Source organism: Aspergillus vadensis, assembly GCF_003184925.1.
Source record: "Aspergillus vadensis CBS 113365 unplaced genomic scaffold BO88scaffold_10, whole genome shotgun sequence".
In the NCBI taxonomy this organism is placed as follows: domain Eukaryota; kingdom Fungi; phylum Ascomycota; class Eurotiomycetes; order Eurotiales; family Aspergillaceae; genus Aspergillus; species Aspergillus vadensis.
This window is the reverse complement of record NW_020292048.1, coordinates 759,717-779,370: the sequence shown is the minus strand read 5'-3', so window position 1 is coordinate 779,370 and position 19,654 is coordinate 759,717. Positions and strand designations below refer to the sequence as shown.

General features: G+C 50.3%; 8 protein-coding genes across 8 annotated transcripts; 4 read left to right on the top strand and 4 right to left on the bottom strand.

The window, feature by feature from the left end:
- Positions 1-541: 541 nt before the first annotated feature.
- Positions 542-2,952, bottom strand: BO88DRAFT_435180 (polynucleotide adenylyltransferase; the record flags this gene model as incomplete). Its single annotated transcript, XM_025709510.1, has 7 exons — positions 2,595-2,952; positions 2,000-2,523; positions 1,740-1,951; positions 1,075-1,681; positions 917-1,031; positions 750-894; positions 542-613 (listed from the first exon to the last, which is right to left on the bottom strand). The coding sequence occupies exons 1-7, from the start codon at positions 2,741-2,743 to the stop codon at positions 542-544; spliced, it is 1,824 nt and encodes a 607-aa protein (XP_025563435.1). The 5' UTR covers positions 2,744-2,952.
- Positions 2,953-3,089: 137 nt separating this feature from the next.
- On the bottom strand, positions 3,090-4,873 carry BO88DRAFT_487753 (homoserine acetyltransferase family protein). The gene is made up of 6 exons (XM_025712569.1): positions 4,535-4,873; positions 3,961-4,456; positions 3,789-3,898; positions 3,581-3,728; positions 3,453-3,532; positions 3,090-3,396 (listed from the first exon to the last, which is right to left on the bottom strand). Exons 1-6 carry the CDS (start codon positions 4,677-4,679, stop codon positions 3,314-3,316), a joined length of 1,062 nt encoding a protein of 353 aa, XP_025563434.1. The 5' UTR covers positions 4,680-4,873; the 3' UTR covers positions 3,090-3,313.
- Positions 4,874-5,626: 753 nt separating this feature from the next.
- Positions 5,627-7,246, top strand: BO88DRAFT_443635 (aminoadipic semialdehyde synthase). Its single transcript, XM_025710041.1, has one exon. The coding sequence runs from the start codon at positions 5,760-5,762 to the stop codon at positions 7,143-7,145; it is 1,386 nt and encodes a 461-aa protein (XP_025563433.1). The 5' UTR covers positions 5,627-5,759; the 3' UTR covers positions 7,146-7,246.
- A 1,161-nt stretch (positions 7,247-8,407) lies between these two features.
- BO88DRAFT_462140 (uncharacterized protein) lies at positions 8,408-9,842 on the top strand (the record flags this gene model as incomplete). Its single annotated transcript, XM_025711207.1, has 3 exons — positions 8,408-8,891; positions 8,968-9,741; positions 9,785-9,842. Exons 1-3 carry the CDS (start codon positions 8,647-8,649, stop codon positions 9,840-9,842), a joined length of 1,077 nt encoding a protein of 358 aa, XP_025563432.1. The 5' UTR covers positions 8,408-8,646.
- Positions 9,843-10,228: 386 nt separating this feature from the next.
- BO88DRAFT_435176 (putative mitochondrial phosphate carrier protein (Mir1)) lies at positions 10,229-11,431 on the bottom strand (the record flags this gene model as incomplete). Its single annotated transcript, XM_025709509.1, has 3 exons — positions 11,239-11,431; positions 10,668-11,087; positions 10,229-10,613 (listed from the first exon to the last, which is right to left on the bottom strand). Exons 1-3 carry the CDS (start codon positions 11,376-11,378, stop codon positions 10,229-10,231), a joined length of 945 nt encoding a protein of 314 aa, XP_025563431.1. The 5' UTR covers positions 11,379-11,431.
- Positions 11,432-12,812: 1,381 nt separating this feature from the next.
- Positions 12,813-14,724, top strand: BO88DRAFT_339874 (alpha-amylase; the record flags this gene model as incomplete). Its single annotated transcript, XM_025703045.1, has 7 exons — positions 12,813-12,882; positions 12,955-13,362; positions 13,418-14,007; positions 14,055-14,078; positions 14,133-14,153; positions 14,200-14,422; positions 14,468-14,724. 7 exons carry the CDS (start codon positions 12,813-12,815, stop codon positions 14,722-14,724), a joined length of 1,593 nt encoding a protein of 530 aa, XP_025563430.1.
- A 151-nt stretch (positions 14,725-14,875) lies between these two features.
- Positions 14,876-16,513, bottom strand: BO88DRAFT_387905 (glutathione synthetase; the record flags this gene model as incomplete). Its single annotated transcript, XM_025704833.1, has 1 exon — positions 14,876-16,513. Exon 1 carries the CDS (start codon positions 16,484-16,486, stop codon positions 14,876-14,878), a length of 1,611 nt encoding a protein of 536 aa, XP_025563429.1. The 5' UTR covers positions 16,487-16,513.
- A 1,206-nt stretch (positions 16,514-17,719) lies between these two features.
- BO88DRAFT_453381 (flavin reductase family protein) lies at positions 17,720-18,505 on the top strand (the record flags this gene model as incomplete). The annotated part of the gene is made up of 1 exon (XM_025710742.1): positions 17,720-18,505. The coding sequence occupies one exon, from the start codon at positions 17,720-17,722 to the stop codon at positions 18,503-18,505; it is 786 nt and encodes a 261-aa protein (XP_025563428.1).
- Between the last annotated feature and the right edge of the window lie 1,149 nt (positions 18,506-19,654).

Here is a 19,654-nt window from a genome sequence, read left to right as displayed (position 1 = left end):
ATACACACCAGAACCTAAGGCAGACCAGGGGGGAAAATGAATGCTATGTACAGCTGCAGAAGTATCTGGCCGGGTCTGTCTCGCCCTACTCTCTCCCTTCCAGAGAAAAAGTCCGGCTCTTACAGCTGCAATTATATCATGGCTGGCCGTATTCTAATACCTGCATGAGAGAAGAAAAACAAGAAGCAAAAAGAAAAAAGGGAACGCAATACGATGATGACAGTTGCGGCAAATGATGGTGGTCAAAAGTAAGAAAAAGAAGAGTAAACCAACCTTGTACATCTGACCTCCCGCTTATCCGAGCTGGTGATCGCAAAAGGAATTTGCAATGCATACCAGATCAACTGCGGTGATGGTCAGAGTCAGTCAGCTGGGGTTATTTGCTCAAATCATTAATGTATGCTCATCCAGATTGGTGGGATTTGGTTGGATTTCAAACCCGGATACCGTGGTGTTTCATATGGTTTGTGTCTCTTGGACTGTTTATGGGGGCCTGCCCCGGCGCGAGTGGGAGCTTCTTCAGACTTCATGTGAACTCAATTCAGGCGGGCATTGCTGTATTGACGATTCCGTTGGAGGGGACTTGGCGTTTGGCAGCGGGGTGGGACGGGTCCTACGCAGACAGTCGATATCAGTCATACCCACACACGGAGAACGATCGAGCACTAGGCGACTTGCGAAGAGTCGAAGTTCGTATGGTAGCCGGTTCGCTGCTCGTAAGCTACTTTGGCTTTCTTGCATGCACTTACGTCCAAGGATTCGATGTTGCGCTTCTGGCCACTGATCTCGGCTTTCTTGACGATCTTCTTCTTCGGGCGGGTAGGGCGAGTCTCTCCCGGTTGGAACACATCCTCGGGAAGATCAAAGCTGACGGGAGTTAATCGGAAACTTATGCTGCAGGTAACAGGCCACTCACTTGCGGACGTGGGTGATCGCTAGATCATTGATACCGGGCTGGTATCCTGGCCACGAGGTACACGTCGACTTGAAGATCTGGGCATCGGTCGAGATATCCAGCGACCGGGAGGCACCTACAAAGTCAGTGGATTCACAAAAGTAGTCGATCCTACGTACCTGGCTCGAGTGGCTTGAGCTCCAACCCGATATAGTAAGTCGTCGTATACATGACATGAGTGTCATCAACGGGCTTATTCTCGGCTGCTGCAACATCAGTGTTCTCTGCCCCGTTCTGGGCCGCAGCCTGATGGGCCGCATCCTTCATCTCATCGGTGGTCTCAGTCTTTGTTCCCTTATCTTGATACTTGGTAGATCCGGTCTTAACAGCCTCGATTTCCTCCTCCGAAGAGACACGATGAACTCTCTCAAATCCCTTGGGAAAGGGGTGCGCGATGGCAATAGTTGCTTTCCTATCCAGAGCTCCAACAAGATGTCTGATCTTAGATTCAACAAGGCCAGACCAGACTGACTCTGCCTCCTTGGTTCTGCTCGATGCGGTGATGCTGAGGTAGTATTTGTAATCCTTGGTGAAGAATGTGTGTCGCGCGAACAAATCTTCCCAGCGCAGCTGTTTCAAGAAAATCTTGTCCACGATGTCTCCACCACGCTGGAGTTCACGAAGAATGACTGCTTTGGTGGACATTGAGACGTTGTGGGTCGCACACATAGAGGGGTAGGCAGGAGTGATGATAGGCATCAGGTGGAAACGGTCGCCGTGGTAGATCTATTGCTCATTAACGGCCATGCCAAAGCGCTTATGTGCTCCTGGGCCTTATCCTTACCTTGGGGTTCCAGACCTTCATCTGCAGAGGCCCATCTTCAATCGGCTTCAAAAGAACCGGCTGGGGCCAAGCCCACTTATTCATGATGCGAAAGAATTTGCCCACAATCACCGAGCCAGTAGCCTGAGGGTACAACTGACACACTCTCGCCACCAACATGGCCCAAGCAACACCACCCGGGAAACCGACAATGTTCGAATAAATCGCACGGCCTGTTAAGACTTAGTAAAGCCCATCTTAGACAAGAGTATAGCGCTTACGCTGAGCCCAAAGCTTAATAGCGCGCAAAGCAAGCCGGAATGTCTTCTGCTGGGGCACGAGCTCCAAGATTTCATCCGTCACACGAGTGCCGTTAAGCGACCGCACCTCCCTCTCATCCAAACCCCGCAAGTAATCATTGTTCTTAAGATCCAAGTTCATAGGAATCGAAGGAATGATCAAGCGAGCAAAGATCAAATCAATACTGATGCCGGACAATTCGAGTTTGATGATCGGAACGTAGGCGTCGGGGACCGGAGTCATCTTCTCGATAGCTCCCGGAGCAGCCATCTTCTCTAGAATCGGTGGGAAATCCGAAAAGAAGTCATCGATAATAACATGCTTTGGGCCGACAACCAAGGTATCAATATCCGAGCCTGGTCCATAAACACCCAGGCGATAACTTCCGTACGTGAAGATCTTCCCTCCGGCGGCCTCGACGGCTGCTTGAGAGAGACCCTTCTTCCGACTGACTGTTTTGACGAATTCAACGGTAACACGCTGGATGAGCTGCAATACTTGTTTCCTAGAGCGCAATTGCATGCTTAGCGCCCATGCCGGTTGACCTCCACGAAACATCACGAATCGGCCTCTTACCTTCGTTCCGTCTCCGCAGGGCTCTCAAAATTATTCTGCACCTTCAACTCCGTGATAAGATCATCGTTTGCTGCAAGCTCGTCGGGGGTCGGTAAAACGGTGGAGATGGGAGGGGTAACTCCCCATTGTCTGACTGGTGGTGCCGCCATACTGAAAGTGTCCAAGTGAAGTGAAGTATTACAGAAGCATGCGCTTGCGCCGTCGACCAACAGAAAGCAACTCGACACAAGAACGGGATGAGAAAGGAACGACTGGAGAAGAAAATGAAGATGTACTGGGACAAAAGATATATCTGACCGACAAACCAAAGACGAAAGAAACCAGCGAAAGGAAAGGGACGAAGGGAGCAGCGCAGAGGGATCGGAGTTGGGAATGAGGAGGCGCTGCCTGGCCGAAAAGAGCAAAGGTTTATCGCCTGCTGACTCAGCTTATCGACGATCACGTGTGGCTACCAATAGGCATGTAACACTGGGGATGGAGCAGTTTAGACGCCACCAGCTGTTTTGATATTCTATAAATTCAGTCTAGCCATATATACGTGTTGTGGCAGCGAGTGAATGAAAGAGATGTTGACTACAGATAAAGTAACAACAGGGAACTCGCTACAGTACTAAATCCTCATTGATGCCGATCAACAACCAATCACTTGGCGTGTATCGATAACACAGTCTCCCGCTTATCGGCGGCAAAAGAAAGGAAGACAAAGACATGAACAACGTTCAATTCTTGTCAAAGAACTCCGCCAGCTGCTCATCCAGCCATTTGACGTCCTCTTTGCTTTGCCCTGGACCGCCAGCCCAGTCTACAACAGGTAGTGTTAGAGTAAATTCTCGTTGGAACGATATGGAACACACTTACGTCCCCAGATCGAAGGAAAGACCTTCAGCGTCCCAGTCCCCCGCTGCATGAAAGCAACCTCGTATTCCGAGTCTTCCGGCCTGTAGACGGCTGTCAGCGGTGACCATGCCTAAAAGGACGGCACTTACGGGAAGTAAAGGTCCGTCTTGCTGGGTAACACCAGGGTTTTGGCCTTGATGGCGCCCAATGCTTCCTCAAAGTTGCCATTGTACGGCTCCTGTTTGGACACATCACCATTCTGCCATGTTTGCAGCATCGTCAAGAGGTTCCCAGGATCTAAAGCCTGTCAGTAACAAACACACATCGGTACAACACAGCACCACGCTGCTGACCGACCTTTAGAAAGCGCCCAAGTTTCCCAGAAGTTCTGCATAAAATCCTCTAGATCCTTGAACCCCAAGGCGGTTTCATACAGCTTTTCCCGGTAAAAGGCCTGTGAGAATCCCCTGCACCAGTCACTGCATTAGCATACTAGCAGCAGACAAACAAATGTCGGCCTGGCCCTTACCATCCTGCATACCCCCTGCCAAACGCTTTCAAACCAACCTCCTTCTCTGTGTCACTCCAGGTCCGCAAGGATTGCTCGGCCTGGAGGAGGCCACCATTTCCGGACCCGGCTGATGGGATGTGCTTTGCAGCCAGCAGTGCACTTTTGACACCCTCCAGGAAGACCTTATTATGAAGGGAAGTTCTTGCAGAGCCACAAAAAGGGACCGCCACGTCCATGAAGTCAGGGTACTGGGTCGCCCATTGATAGGTTTGGGCTGCTCCCATCGACCACCCAATCACTGCCCGCACATGAGTGATCTTTAGGTGCCGTGTCACTAGCTGGTGCTGGGCACGGACGTTATCATAGAATGAGCATTTTGGGAAGTGTCCAGGATGGGCGTAGTTTGATGGAGAAGTCGATTGACCGTTGCCGAACAGCGCAGGGACGATGATGAAGTAATTCTTGGGATTGAGGGTCTTGTCCTCTCCGATTAGCCAGTAGTTGTCGGAGAGCACTAAGTAAAATCAGACGATTGTTAATCAATCAAGAGCAGTCTACAGACTACTTGGTGTATTTCAGAGATGGTACGTACATCCAGAAAACCAAGAAGGATAGACAATTGCGGGGGAGGCGGGGTCTCCAAAAGTCTTGTATGCGAGGTGAGCATCAAGAAGCTTCTCTCCGCTCTGGAGCTCCCAGTCGCCCAGTTTGAAGGTCTCGTACTCTTCCTGCGACATTTTGGAGTATGCAAATCTATTGTATATGGGCGGGAAATAGGTTGCGCACAGGTGCGAATTGATGCAGTGATGCAGCTCTGCGTGAGGGGATGGATGGGGGGAAGATGGTGCTGATGGGCTTGGTCAATTGGCGGCTACAATCGGGCTGGTAAGTTGCCGATTCCCCTCTTCTCCTGTCTGTCTTTCAGTCCTAGTCAAGGCTAGGTGTGATCGTTGCTTGCACTTCCTACTACTATTATCTATTAGCCAGCGTATCACATGGTCTCTTGGAGTGGAGGTGCTTATCGGATGTTATCTACGCAGCATCCTGATAAGCCCATTACGGTCTCGCTGTGCCTCTGAACCATCGTCTTGCTGCTACTCTACAAGATGCTGGCACCCTGATCTATTGTTTAAATGCTATCTTAAATATATATGACACCTGATATTTTATGCTTCATTGAAGCACCTGGGATACCTTCAAGGACTTAGACTAGACGCACCAGCACACATGAGATTCGCCCAGCTTGTCAACATCTATCAGTAAATTCACACGTGAGAGTTAAGTCCCCATGCAAGTACATGACTATATGTAGTTGTATCTAAAGAAAGAATTATCAGCCATTAGGGGGGTTGTGTTTCATTTTGTAAATAACTAGTATACCGTATCCGGTTGGGGCTGAGCCATTGTAGGGCTTCTACGCTATCTATCCAGACAGGTCCAGCGTCTTGAATGAATAATGGCCATGGAGTATACTTTACAGCGCTCGGGGTTATACTATATGTATTGGAATTATTTGTCAAAGAATGACATGACTCACTCTCACTCTCTCTCCTAGCAGTGAGTATCTACCATAATACCACGGCGCAGCAGTCGAGTTAGATACTAGTACTAGTCATGCCGGCCTGTCACTGGTTAGATAATCTCCTTGCAGTGAGTCATTCATGCTGCTTCTACACCATCACGATTTCAACTTCAGACATCTCTAGTCCATAGAAACAGCAATCATCAATCAAAATATCGTCTTGCTTTCTACTTAGTTCATAAAGATAGAAGTTTCATTGATTTCAGACCCTTACTTAGTATCTACCCCCTTCACCATGTCGACCACCACCAAGAAAGCCCTCCTCCTCGGCGCCGGCTTCGTCTGCGAGCCCGTCATCCAAGCCCTCTCCGAAGCAGGCGTTCACGTCACTGTCGCCTGTCGCACTCTGCAGAGTGCTCAGGCTCTAGCCAGCAATTATAAAAACACAACAGCCATCGCCCTCGACGTTTCCCGCGATGCTGCTGGCCTGAACGACGCCATCACCAACACAGACATCATCATCTCCCTCATACCCTACATCTATCACGCCACGGTCGTGGAGGCCGCTATCACGCATCGCAAACCCGTCGTCACAACCAGCTACATCTCCCCCGCACTATGGGCGCTCGATGAAAAAGCCACGTCCGCAGGAGTGACTGTGCTCAACGAGATCGGTCTAGATCCGGGCATCGACCACCTGTACGCTGTCAAGACAATTGACGAGGTGCATCGTGCGGGAGGGCAGATCCGATCGTTCACAAGCTGGTGTGGTGCGCTTCCTGCTCCTGAGAATGCAGATAACCCGCTGGGATATAAGTTCTCGTGGAGTCCGCGGGGTGGTCTTCTTGCATTATTGAATTCGGCGCAGTGGTACAAGAATGGGGAGCTGGCTACGGTGGAAGGGAAGGATCTGATGGCTGTTTCAGAGCCACAGAGTATAGTTGAAGGCTTTGATAATTTGGTCGGGTATCCGAATCGGGACGCGATTGGGTTTCGTGAATTCTATCGTATTCCTGAGGCGGGCACTGTGTTTCGCGGGACTCTGCGCTATGCTGGGTTTCCGGAGATTATTCGTGCCTTGGTGGCTATTGGGTACTTCTCTCAGGATGAGATTCCTGCGTTGAGCGTGACATCGTCCGCCGCTGTTACTTGGCTGCAGTTGACTGCACAATTGCTGGGTCTGTCGGTCGAATCCTCCGAAGGAACTGTACAGGATGCTGTGGCGAAGAGGGTGGCTTCTTTTCTGTCGACCGAAGAAGTCAGTCGTGTCATCTCTGGTCTTCGTTGGATCGGCTTATTCGATGCGAGTGCTGTGGATGGGCGTGGTACGCCTCTTGACACACTGTGTGCGGTATTGGAGCGGCGGATGGCCTACGAGCCAGGCGAGAGGGACATGATCATTCTGCAACATGCGTTTGACATTGAGTATGCGGATGGGTCAAAGGAAAAAAGAACGAGCACGCTTGTTAAATACGGAGAGCCAACTGCTCCCGGGTCGCGCAGTGCTATGGCGAAACTGGTGGGATTGCCTTGTGCAGTGGGCGTACTGGCAGTGTTGGAGGGTCGTATTTCGCAGAAGGGAATGGTGGCACCGTGGACGACTGTAGAGATAGCCCGTTTGCTGCGTGAGGAACTGAGTGAGCGGTTTGGAATTGAATTGCAGGAGAAAGTAGTTGAATAGTTTTGAAATTGATCCGCGGATGTGCGACAGCCAGCAGACTCCGTCTCTGGGGTTGATCGCAATGCGATACTGGAACCGAGCAGCGAACTATATTGACTTGGTAATTGTCAGTAGTTGAACTACGTTGAGCTGTCCTCTACATGAATTTTCGTCTATGCGCAAGGGCTGCAGGCACAGTAAACCGTACTGTCGGCTCATTCTCCCAACAGTAAACGCAAGCGTCCAGTGTAACATGTAGCATTTTGACAGACTGCTCAATTGGACGGCCGAGTACACTGCGATCATATTTTCTAACTGGCAACTTGTCTGCAAATAGATTCACCAACCCGCGAGATAACATGATCAGCCGTCGCGAAAATGGCACTGACTGTGATCCCGCGGGCTTATCTCAAGCCTTGAAGGCCTGTGCTTTTCTTCCGGCCGGGCTCGGGCAACAACCCGACCTGGGGGTGAATCAACGCCCCCAAGCTTACTGCAGGCACACCTGCTGCAGGAATGTTTCACAGTGCTTCAGATGCAGCTTCTCAGAGGCATGTAAGCTGCTGGGCTGACTGACTGACTGACTGTTAAGCGGATCCCCGCACGGCTACCACCCGTCGATGAAACTGGGGAATGGCCCTATCCATCCCTTATTTCCTCCCTCACCATCAGGGTCGGTCTGCAATCTCCTATTTCGGCCGTCAAAGCGGTGGTCATGGCTCGGACTGTCCTTTCCTCCGTCTTGCCTATCCACTGGGTAATTTCTTCACTGATCTAATCGACTAGTTTGTGGAGCAAGACGACTGCTGCTAGAGGATAGTCATACGCGCCAAGTCACGCCCTAGCCGGTCTCATTTCACACCATGACCAGCTGCCATTCTCATGGCGGAATAATCGAAGAAAACACAGCATGGGAAGAGGTCAGATCAACCAGAGTCGACTGTGGCTTCACACATAATTATAGATCTTTCCCCGCACACGAGGAATGTCCAGCCTGCATATTATCTGTGGCTGAGCACCGTCAGCCAAAAACGAGAGGATGATCGTCGTGAGGGAACTGCTCCGTGGCAGGAAATGAGGCCGGACGCTACTAAACAAGCGCGATGATCCACGGCCTCACGCCATTCGTCCAATCACTCCAAAACCTGCAGTCCATCAGCCACCGGCGTGTGTTCAATCGTGATGGTGGTTGCAGACTGATGCATGAGCACCCGTTCTATATTTGTCCTCCTTTTTTTTTCGGGCTGGGTTTTCTTAGTAGTTTTCAGTTGTTTAGTCTAGAGTCCGTCGTCGAGGGTTTGTCCATCCTTGCTTATCACAAAACACCTTTAATATGCAGCTGTCGCATTCCTCACTCCACTGTCTGCTGCAGGCTGTGTTCTGCTACTTTACCCTCCGATTCCAGTGAATTAGCTGCCTTTCTAGTACTATTCCACACTCAATCATGATCTACTAGACATTATTCTTCCTACCTTATGTTAGAGCACCCACAACATCAGTCGTGAGCGACCTTTTCGCAACTATGGCATATACCGTCGCTTCGACGGCATCAATGAGCACATATGGATGGGATTCCACTCCAACCCTCTCACCACATTACTACAGTCTATCTCAGCAGCCATCACCTCAACCATCACCGCAACCACAGCATCACCACCAACAGCCACATCTACAGCTACAGCTCCAACAAGACCAAACCGACCAAGAAACTATCAGCACATTCTGGCGATTCCTAGCCTCAAGTTCCTCCTACCTCGTGCTAGCAGGGTACGCAACCAACCCTACCTAGTCGATATTCAATACATGCACCTTCAACCTAACCCATCCAATCCAAAAATAATAGCTTCCTAGTCCTCCCCCTAGCATTCACCACCACCACCTCCTCCTCCACCTCCTCCAACAATGAACCCAACAATGAAAACACAACACCATCCGCCGACCCAACAACCACCATCATCGCCGCATCAGTCCTAATCGCAATCGGCTACACAATAACCCTCATGCTAATCTACTTCCAAAGACACGAGCGCCAATACCTCCTCCACTCTATATACATGTATACATCCCCTCCACATCCCCACACCCCAAAACATCATCATCATCATCATGAGATTAACAAAACCCAAAGACCAAACACAACAACCTCCCTCCTCTCCCTCCTCAACATCCTCCTCAACATCCTCTGCCGCCATCCAACCCAATCGCCCGGCCCATTATCCCCGCTCCAAACGACCAGCCTCGTGCTGCCGAGTGTTTTCGCATTTCTGTATGCCCTGGGCGCGTTATCCATTTACGCAGGTGACATGTGCATCTTCACCACCACCAGTGATAGAGGCCGCCAACGGCATAATAAGAAAAAAGGCAAGAATAATCAACTACTACCACTAACGGAGGAGGAAATGCAACGGCAGCAGCTGCAGCGATTACTGGATCAGAACTCGAGTCCTAGACGAGGACCCAGTCCGAGGGTCGTGCAGAAGACGTTTCGCGTTAGTGCGCCGGAGAGGATTAATCCTGGGAAGGGGTGGGATACGTTTACGCCGGATTTGAGGGTTGATGGGAGTGGGAATGGGAATGGGAATGGGAATGGAGGTGAGCATGGGGGTGGGGGTGGGAGGTGGGTGTGATTTTTATTGACTGTTTTGATTTGGGGGGTGGAGGTTGATGGGATGGGATAAGATGAGTCGGTTGAGTCTTGGTGTCGAGGTGGTCTACTGAGTGATAATAATAATATGAAGATAACGTGTCAATGGACTATAATATATGGACAGTATGACGAGTGGTGCAATGGGTTGTGTTTGGTAGCTACGTTGCTGCACCCTCATGAGGCTATTTTTTGCATACTACATAGCCTTATCGCATGTAGTAACAGGGTTACAGTAATGAGGGAGTAACGACCCTTGTTAAAGAGAATTTGGCATCCTCATGTAAGGTTCACTTTTGACTTTTCATATACAGACACAGATATCAGATGTTGCTCTATTCCATTTGCAATCTCCAGACTTCTCTTTTTACCAGAAAAATCTATTGAAAACACTGTTTACGCAACGCAGGTCTAGTGAGCATTATAATACACCAAAAAAATTCCTTCATCACTTCCCCATCTATTTGGAGATCTCAACACCACCGGTGGCACCGAGGACACGCTTGATGTCACCGTAGATGGCGAACTGACCAGCAGTCAAGGTACCAACCATGAACAGACGAGCACCGATACCGGCGTAGGAGCCACGGAAGCCGAGCTCCTTACCGATCTTGATCAGACGGGAGACGGTACCCTCACCGGGCTCACCAGGGGTCTTGTTGATCTTGGAGAGCATGGTGTCGGCGGGCTGGGAGACAAGGGCAGCAGCGAAACCAGCAATGAGACCGGAGCCAAGGTTGATAGCAGTCTTGGTACCATCGCTGGCGGTGTTCTTGTCGACCATACCGTAGATAGCCTCAGCAGCCTTCTCGAAAACGACGAACTTGGCCATGGTGTAGGGAACCCTGAGAGATTCTTAGCATATGACTTGACGTTTCTGCTGCATCAAGGGAACTTACTGCTTGAAGAGGATAGGACCGAAACCAGAGTAGAAAGCACCGACACCCTCGTTCTTGAGGATCTTACCGAAACCGCTGACGAGACCGGTAGCGAAAGTGGGCTGGGAGACGAGACGGATACGGGTGGCCTCAAGAGGGCAGAGAGCGATATCAGCGAAGAACTCAGCGGCAGCGGAGGAAGCAAGGTAGACAGCAGTGCGGTTGTTGGAGGCAGTCTCGAGACCGAGCTGGTTGATCCACTGCTGCTTGAAGAACTCGTAACCACCGAACTTGAATGCACCCTGGAGGAAGTAACCGGCGGCGGTAGGGCCGAGACCAGTGAGGAGAGCGCCAGCACCCTCGTTGGCAATGACCTGACGGAAACCGCCGATCATACCACGGTTGTAGGTGACGGGGTCAAGCTGGATTCTGGTCTTGACGCTGCAGGACGAAAGAAGAGCACGTCAGCAACGGGCTTCTGGATAAGGTGGTCGAGATGGAACAACAATCGAGTCGCACACTCGGTCGGAACAAGGCGCGATCGAGAGCGACAAATCGACAAATCGACAAACGGCGACATCATCCGACTTACACATCGACAGGAGTGAGAGCACCGTGGGTGACGGAGCAGCAGACAGCACCAGCGAAGGCGAATCTGGAGTACAGCTGGAGGCCGGAGAGCTGGGGAGCAGGGGCGGCGGCAGGCGCCTCCACCTTAGCGTTGGCAGCCATTTTGTGTATATGGGGGGTATATGAAAAGAAGAACAGAAAAAAGGGAAGAGAGGAGTGTGGAGAAGAGAGGGAAGAGGAGAGGAGAGCGAAGCAATTGAAGCTTTGCAGAGTTTGGGAAAGAGAGGGAAGAAAATGGAGACCCGGAAGGAAGAGGATTTGAAAGGGATGGCCGGCGGGCTGCTTTGGCACTAGCGGCACCCGAACCCGAAAACTTTTCGCGGCCAATGCGTGCCTTGCCACAAAGCCTTTAAATCCGATCGCCCGGTCAACCAACAAATGAACGAGCGAACAATAACCCCGTCACTGAACACCAGCGTTATAGTCCCCATCTGATTGACAGCCAGAGGGAATTAATCCCTCCCTCCGTCATAGCATCTAATTATTTTGTGTTTGATGTGTTGTTGAAGATCGGTCACCTGCGGTGTTCCACCCTTAACTCCGGTTCTTCCGGGCAGGGTCTTCAGTAGGGTGAATTAGGGTCAGGTGCTGGCCAGGTAGACGGGGAAATGGAAATATTCTTCAGAACTATAACGGGAATTTTTATAGTAGGGTATCTTAGAATTAAACATGCTACGATGTGCTCTTGAATACAGACACCTATCAACCTCCATCACTGTTTGATCTCTCGCGACTTAATTTACCGAGGTCTAAGACAATAAGCCAGGTATTGCGACAACGGCAGCCTCAGGCAGTCAATGTTTGAAAATTCGCATCAACAAGAAACATCCTCCCTTCTCTGGTCATGGTTTCTGCGGCAAACTGAAACCGTCGAACATATCCCTTTCGCCTCTTCCGAAACCTCACGACAAAGTTAAGAGAAGGGTCTGGTTCGGCAAATAACCATTCCATCCTCATCCTCAAGTGACGAAACCTGCCATGGCCGCCAAGCCGTGCTGCCCACTGATTGGTGCACTTTCTCCTTTCGGTCAACGGTAAGCCGACGGAGAACTTCTTGCTCGGTTCATAACAATTTTGTGCGCATTCATCCCCTCAGGCATCAACATTTATCCTCGGATGTGGTGTCTGGCGTTGCGACGCGATTGATGCGTTACTCAGACCAATATACGTCGTGGATTCTGCAAGGAAGGCTCCAGAAAATATAGGATAATTCACTGGAGCTATGGTTTGCGCCCGACAGGCACAGCAACCAGCCCCATCTACTATTTAAAGTATCAACGCACTAAAAACAGGAGGCTTTAGTGGCTGTTCTCTGATCGACCATCATGCCTTAAAATCATACAAGACAGCTATCACCAATATGACGTGTTTTGCAGTATACAGTTGATACATCTAAGATCTGAATAACAGTGGAGGTGATTTTCTTTAGCACAAAACTCAATCCCTCTCAGCTTCGCATTCGAAATAGGATACCTGTCCTTACCTGTTCGCCCTTTCCGGTACTGTTTCAAGAAGTAGGAAGTACTGCGTTTCTCCATGTTATCTTTCCTCCTATGTTGTCATCCTAAGAAGAGGAGGGAGAGACAAATATGGAAGCAGATTGAAGGTTAGCCTCCGTAATCATCAAATTGCATCTTATTAGGACTTTGAACCAACGCTTATGTGTGTCCACCAACAGAAGAAGCTGAACACTTGGATCAGCTTCCATCATGGGATGCTCCCGACAACAAGTTAATGCTGCAAGCCTACGAATGGCACGTACCAGCCGACCAAGGTCATTGGCGTCGTCTTCACCAGGCCTTACCAAACTTCAAGGCAATTGGTGTAGACAACATCTGGATTCCGCCCGGGTGTAAAGCTATGAATCCATCTGGTAACGGGTATGACATCTATGATCTGTATGATCTGGGAGAGTTTGAGCAAAAAGGGTCTCGAGCTACCAAATGGGGTACAAAGGAGGAACTTCAGTCCTTGGTAGCTGCAGCCCAGGATCTTGGTATAGGTATTTACTGGGACGCTGTTCTCAATCACAAGGCGGGAGCAGATTACACAGAGCGCTTTCAAGCCGTCAGAGTTGACCCACAGGGTATGCCAGCTCTACCATTACTAGCCCGGTGCACCTACTAACTTGGGGGCTTTAGAGCGTAATATGGAGATCGCTCCTGCAGAAGAAATAGAGGGCTGGGTGGGATTCAACTTCTCTGGACGTGGCGACCAATATAGTTCGATGAAGTACAACAAACACCACTTTAGCGGTATCGACTGGGATCAGTTACGTCAAAGGAGAGGGGTCTACAAGATCCAGGGACATGAATGGGCGAACGACGTCGCTCATGAGAACGGAAATTACGACTATCTCATGTTCGCCAATTTAGACTACTCTAACGCAGAAGTACGACGCGATGTTCTAAACTGGGCCGAGTGGCTCAACTCTCAACTGCCTCTAAGCGGTATGAGACTGGATGCGGTCAAGCATTACTCGGCTGGGTTCCAGAAGGAGCTTATTGATCATCTTCGAGCTATTGCCGGGCCAGACTATGTTATAGTGGGCGAGTACTGGAAAGGCGAGACCAGGCCACTGGTTGAGTACCTAAAGCAGATGGACTACAAGCTATCGTTGTTCGATTCCGCTCTAGTTGGGCGGTTTTCAAGCATCTCACAGACACCAGGAGCTGATCTTCGCAACATCTTCTATGATACATTAGTACAGCAGTATCCAGATCATTCTGTCGTAAGTTGTTTGATAATTTGATGGGATCTCTTACTGACTACTGGAAGACATTCGTTGCAAACCATGACACTGTAAGTACGATGTTTCTTTTGACCTAACCTCACTCGACTAACTTAGAGCCAAAGCAACCAGGACAATCCCTCGAGGTATGTACACAGCACATTTTGACTCAACGTATCTAACAGCGAAAAGGCGCCAGTAACATCATTCTTTAAGCCCCTCGCATACGCCCTTATCCTTCTCCGTGAACAAGGGCAACCATGCATATTCTACGGTGACCTCTACGGCCTCCAAGCCGACGTCAAAGACCCAATGACACCTTCCTGCAGGGGCAAGCTGCCCATCCTCGCCCGAGCTCGAAAGCTCTACGCATATGGCTTGCAACGTGACTACTTTGACAAGCCGAACTGCATTGGTTAGTACCTGCTTCGCTATCCTCTACCGCAGACTGACGGAATAGGTTTCGTCCGCTACGGCAACCGTCGACACCCCTCTGGTCTGGCATGCGTGATGAGCAACACAGGCCCATCGAGAAAGCGGATGTATGTTGGTCGACGACACGCCAAGGAGACATGGACAGACATTCTGCAGTGGTGTGATCAGACTGTTGTCATTGATTCCAAGGGATACGGAGAGTTTCCAGTTAGTGCGATGAGCGTGAGTGTGTGGGTATACTCTGAGGCTGAGGGAAGAGATAGCCTCTCATATCATTTGTAAGTCTTCGCTTGTAGTCTGAGCACGGCATTTACTGACATGCTGACGAGTACTAGTGATGAGGATATATACAAATCAGCTTAGTCGCCTGGGATCCGTGATAGCTATATAATAAAATACTACCCAAACGACACACTGCAGTCACAACTAGCAATCAAACCAACAAGGGCGTATCAAAGCACCCAAACCCCTTAACCACACTCATCTCATCCACATCCGCAAACTTCGTCTTCAACGACCATCCCACAGTCTCATTCGTCAGAATCTCCCCCTTCTTCCAAATACACAACCCAAACACCCCCAGTTCCGAAACCACATCCGACTCCTCCACCCCCATCCTCGACATCAGCACATTCCCCACAACCGGGGACCTAATCCTCTCCATCAACACATACCTCCCCCACTCGGATTCAGAAATCATCCCCAAAAGAAACCCCGGGATATCCTCCCCGTAGATATTATGCCCCCCGCCTTCGAGCGACGGCTTCAGTATATACCTCCACGCTGTCTCATGATCCGTCGCCAGCCCACGCGCATAATGTCCCTCCTCAGAATCCCCATCCATCGGGTACATACCCACAAACGTATCCCTGATGACCGATACCTTCTCCTCCGAATCAAGAAACCTCTCCAAAACCCCCAGGCCCATAAGAGCCTGCTGCACCTTCTTAAACGTCAACACATGTCCCAGCACCGACGGACACTTGATAGCCCGCGACTGCTCCAGCCTGACTCGACATTCTATCCCCGCTGCATCATACTCATGCACCTCGAGCCCAGCGCGCAGATACACAACCGATACCTCCACCGGCCTGCTACCTTCACCCTGTAAATGCGGGTAAAACAACAATTCCCGGTTCCCACCAAGACAAGTCCTCTCCAACACATCTTCCCCCCACTCAACCCTATACGTCGGGACAGGAACATCCCTATCCCATAGCGCATACTCAATAGGCAGCTCATCAGCAACGTTAAAATTATCCGGCTGAACAATGAAAAGCACCCCTGTCTTGGTAGCGAGATCGCACCTCGCCGGGCCATATATATCATGCGCCGTAGCAAGAGAATCAGCTAAGCCTTTGATATTCTCATTCGTAGGCAGAGAGGACAGCTTAATTGGACTCTTTCTTTCGCCTCCGTTCGCATCCGACAAAGAACCATCATACGCCCCCGTCCTCGTCAAATACCGATGCATATCAACCACTTTCTTCGCATGACAGCCTCCCGCGCACGCGATGGTGTTGAACTCGACTTGCTTGAGCCTCAATCCCGCATTTTCACTTTCTTCAAGGCTGATACCTACTTCAACTTCCTCCTCCTCCTGATCACCATCATCATTCCCAGAAACATGAAGCATGTAATCCGACCGGAATAACCCCATTGAGATATCCGACCCGTACCCCCCTCCTCTTTTACTCTTCATCCGCAGATGGATCTCCCATAATGTCCTCGCGAAGGAGTCAACAGGGAGAAGAGGTTTAATTACCGAGTTGTAGAGCCAGGACTCGTTTTCTGAGAGACGGGCGTAGAGTTCGTTGTAGATTGGTTGGAGGGTGTGTGCGTGGTGGAATAGGGCCCTTGGGAAAGGGGTGGGGAAGATGCTGGTGGATATGGGGTAGCTGCTGCTGCTGCTGGTTATGTTGTGGGAGGGTTGAGGTTGGTTGGGGTGGATGTGTTTTAGGTGCATGCCGTGGGTTAGTTGGTAGTTGAGGATTTGGGTGGTTAGGTGGTCGCTGAGGGGTTCGGGGGTCCTGGGGGGGTACATTTTATGGTGGTGAGGATAATGATGATGAGGTTATTTTGGGGGTGGGGTTGGTTGCGAGTAAGTAGTTGTGGTCCGATGGATGTTTGTGGATTTATTGTTTGGTCGTATGTGTAGTTAAGGATGAGAATGAGGATAAGGCTGAAAGTGTGTGCACTGCCTCGTTCTGTGGGTGTTTGGCTGGTTTGAGAGGTGGTCTTATAGCTGCTGGTGTTGTTGTTGTCGTTATAACATAGTGTAGATCTACGACTAGCTAGTTGGTTGATCTGGCATTTGAGATGGTTTACACTACTTATCTCCATCAAGGAAGATTGTTTACTATAGATGGTACTACTAGTGAGTTTAAGAAGTATCGCGCGATGGGATAGTAAGTCATATATATATATATACACGAGAGTTAGATTTCTTATACTTCTCTGCTCTACTGGTATATACAGTATAGCCTTCTTTGCCAGTAGTACATCGGTTGTTGGATATTACTATACTATGCCCACTGCCGGATATATGGTTAAGACTTCAAATGGTAATTTGTACTACTAGTAATATATTTCAAATTTGAAGGGGGGTATCAGCAACGTCATAGATCCAGCTTTTTCCCACTGTTGGTATGCAGTGACTGCCTCACGGCCAACCGCTTATGTACTTACTCACTGTCCAAAACTATCAAAGCTGGTTGGCATCACTGATAATCATCAGAAGCCATGTTCTATAAGTTATCAACGGAGTGGAATCCGGCCGTGGATGCCGAGGATCTCGCATTGCGGGGTCCTTTCGGCGCTGACAAACCCTTATCGGCCCGGAAGTCGGTAGTCACGGACTAATCCCACGCACTTTGTGCCTCAGAGGTGCCCCTTTGGCCGTGGAATCTACGTCCAACTGTGATCTGCGGTCGTGGAATTAAGCACCGGTCAACCTGGCCCGGATAGAGTGAACACCTGCGCGCCCAACTAACGCAATGTCATCAGGACAGAAAAGTGTCTTTGCCATCCTCATGCGACGCTCCATCTTCTCTACAGTTTCCTTCGCTTCCAAGCTACCTGTCAAGTTTCAGTAAGTAACCCGTACAGCAGTTTCCCTATCCCCGACCATCATCGATTCACGGAGAATCGGCGCCAAAGGGAGTGCCAACCCTACGGTTAACCCTTGCGCATGCTGACATCAGGCAGTAACTGCAGGAATCCACCTCGTTGCCTGAAACTCCACAACCCCTCTCGAGCGTTTAGCCAAACATCCACCATGTTCAAAGTCGGAGACGATTTCGAAAAGCTCCAAGCCTCCCGGCCCGAGTTCAAGCGTGACGTTCCCGTCACTTTCTCGCAGCCGCCGAACCCCAACTGGAAGCAGGGAGAGGGCGCCAACGATGGCGGTGAGAGCCTGAAAAAGAACCACGTTGAGATCGATCCCTACGAGGAGGGGCGACCGGCTGCCTCCAACTATAAGCTGTTGATCTCGGGCATCGTCCCTCGTCCGATCGCGCTCATGAGCACGAAATCCAAGGATGGAAAGACGACAAACTTGGCGCCGTTCAGTTATTCGAATGTCATCAACCATGACCCTCCGCTCTTCACGGTCGGGATTGTTGGCTCCCTAGAAAAGGCCAAAGACACATTGAAGAACCTGGCGGAGACGGGCGAGTGTGTGATCAACATCATTTCGGAGCATTTCGTCGAAGCTGCCAATGCGACAGCCATCAACGCCCCCTACGGAGTCTCTGAATGGGAAGTTTCCGGGCTCACCCAAGCACCTTCTGCCGTTGTTCAGGCGGCCCGTGTGAAAGAGTCCATCCTGGCGATTGAAGGCAAGCTGGTGGAAACCAAGGAATTCGAGAGCCGGTCTACGCCCGGCAAGATATCCGGAGTGCTGGCGATCATCGAGGGTGTTCGTTTCTGGGTGAGAGAAGATGCGATCAACGAAGACAAGAGCATTGTCGACCTGAAGGTGCTGAAGCCTATTAGTCGGCTGGGAGGCATTTCGTACGGTCGGACCACCGACGCGGTTGAAATTCCAAGACCGCAGTTCTAGATTCGGCTTAGATCCTGGCCGTTGCGATAAACTATTGACCGTGGTACCTCGCTTCGAGACAGGGAGGGGCCGTTGAGAGCTCCGTATAGCCTCGGTTCATCGTATACACTAGATTGGGTCAAGAATAGATAGAATATAGATTCGGTCAGCTAGAGACTTTGGAATAGATCGTGAAACTCAAAAGCCGCTGAAAAGAAGAATCACCGCGATGTGCTCGTCAGCACTGTTAATTGTAGAAATAGCCGAAGCATGGAGATCGGAGAAGAGGCCGACCGTGGACTGAAGCGTGGGGATGGGGAAGTGGATACGTGCCATTTAAGGTAGGAGAAACTCCGGGCCTCCGGACGGAGAAAATGGAGGAGAGTGTCCACTTTTCCCTCCCCAGACGGAGTCCAGACTCGAGGCGATCAAGATCCAGTTGCCTGGGACTTGGAACAACAATGCAAACAAGGCTTCTGGGATGTTTCGCCTTGGAAGGAGGATAGTTGTCGTATCGTCCATTCCAACCTTCCTGAAAAGGCATAACTTCTGAGACTGACTGACTGCCTCTGACTCGCTCAAATTTGTTACTCGAGTGCAGTTCTTCCCTCCCACACTATGGTACGACGGTGCACTAGTCGTAGTCTAGTCGGTACGACACGGTAGTTGGATCCAGTCCAGTAGTGCCCATTGCAGTCCAGTCATGGCTGGTGTGTCCCAGTTCTAAATATTAACTAAGCGGGTAACTAGTTAGTTAACGTCAACACTTTGCAAGTCACATGGACCACCAGCGATGGGGCAAAAGACGGGGAAGACGGATCAGAACCGGGCAGTTACTTTTCCCTCCGGGGAGGTTTTCTGCTGTGATCAATCCTTCAGTTCTGTCCCTGATCCCTTCGGTATGTGACGGGACTCCGCTTAGGGTCGGATCGAATGATCCTTGAAGGAGAGTTGTGGTTTCATCCTGCCTATCTTGTAGTAGTTTCCATCATTTTCCGAGTGAACGAATCAATACGAAAGGGCAAGAGGCGAGAGACGGGCCAAGCGAGGCCGGTCACTAGCTACTACCTTACTAGCCAGCGGTCATCCTCCCGCCTAGCCTGGAGGGTTAAGAAAAAAACGAGGCATCTCGTGATCGGTAGAAAACAAAGAATCCCCATCGAATCCAAC

Excerpts from the sequence above, each read along its gene's own strand:
- BO88DRAFT_443635 (XM_025710041.1), top strand. The coding sequence starts at position 5,760 with ATGTCGACCACCACCAAGAAAGCCCTCCTCCTCGGCGCCGGCTTCGTC.
- BO88DRAFT_487753 (XM_025712569.1), bottom strand. The coding sequence starts at position 4,679 with ATGTCGCAGGAAGAGTACGAGACCTTCAAACTGGGCGACTGGGAGCTC. Across the intron at positions 4,457-4,534 it reads TCCTTCTTGGTTTTCTGGAT|TGCTCTCCGACAACTACTGG; the intron begins GTACGTACCATC and ends GATTTTACTTAG. Across the intron at positions 3,729-3,788 it reads AACTTGGGCGCTTTCTAAAG|ATCCTGGGAACCTCTTGACG; the intron begins GTCGGTCAGCAG and ends GACAGGCTTTAG.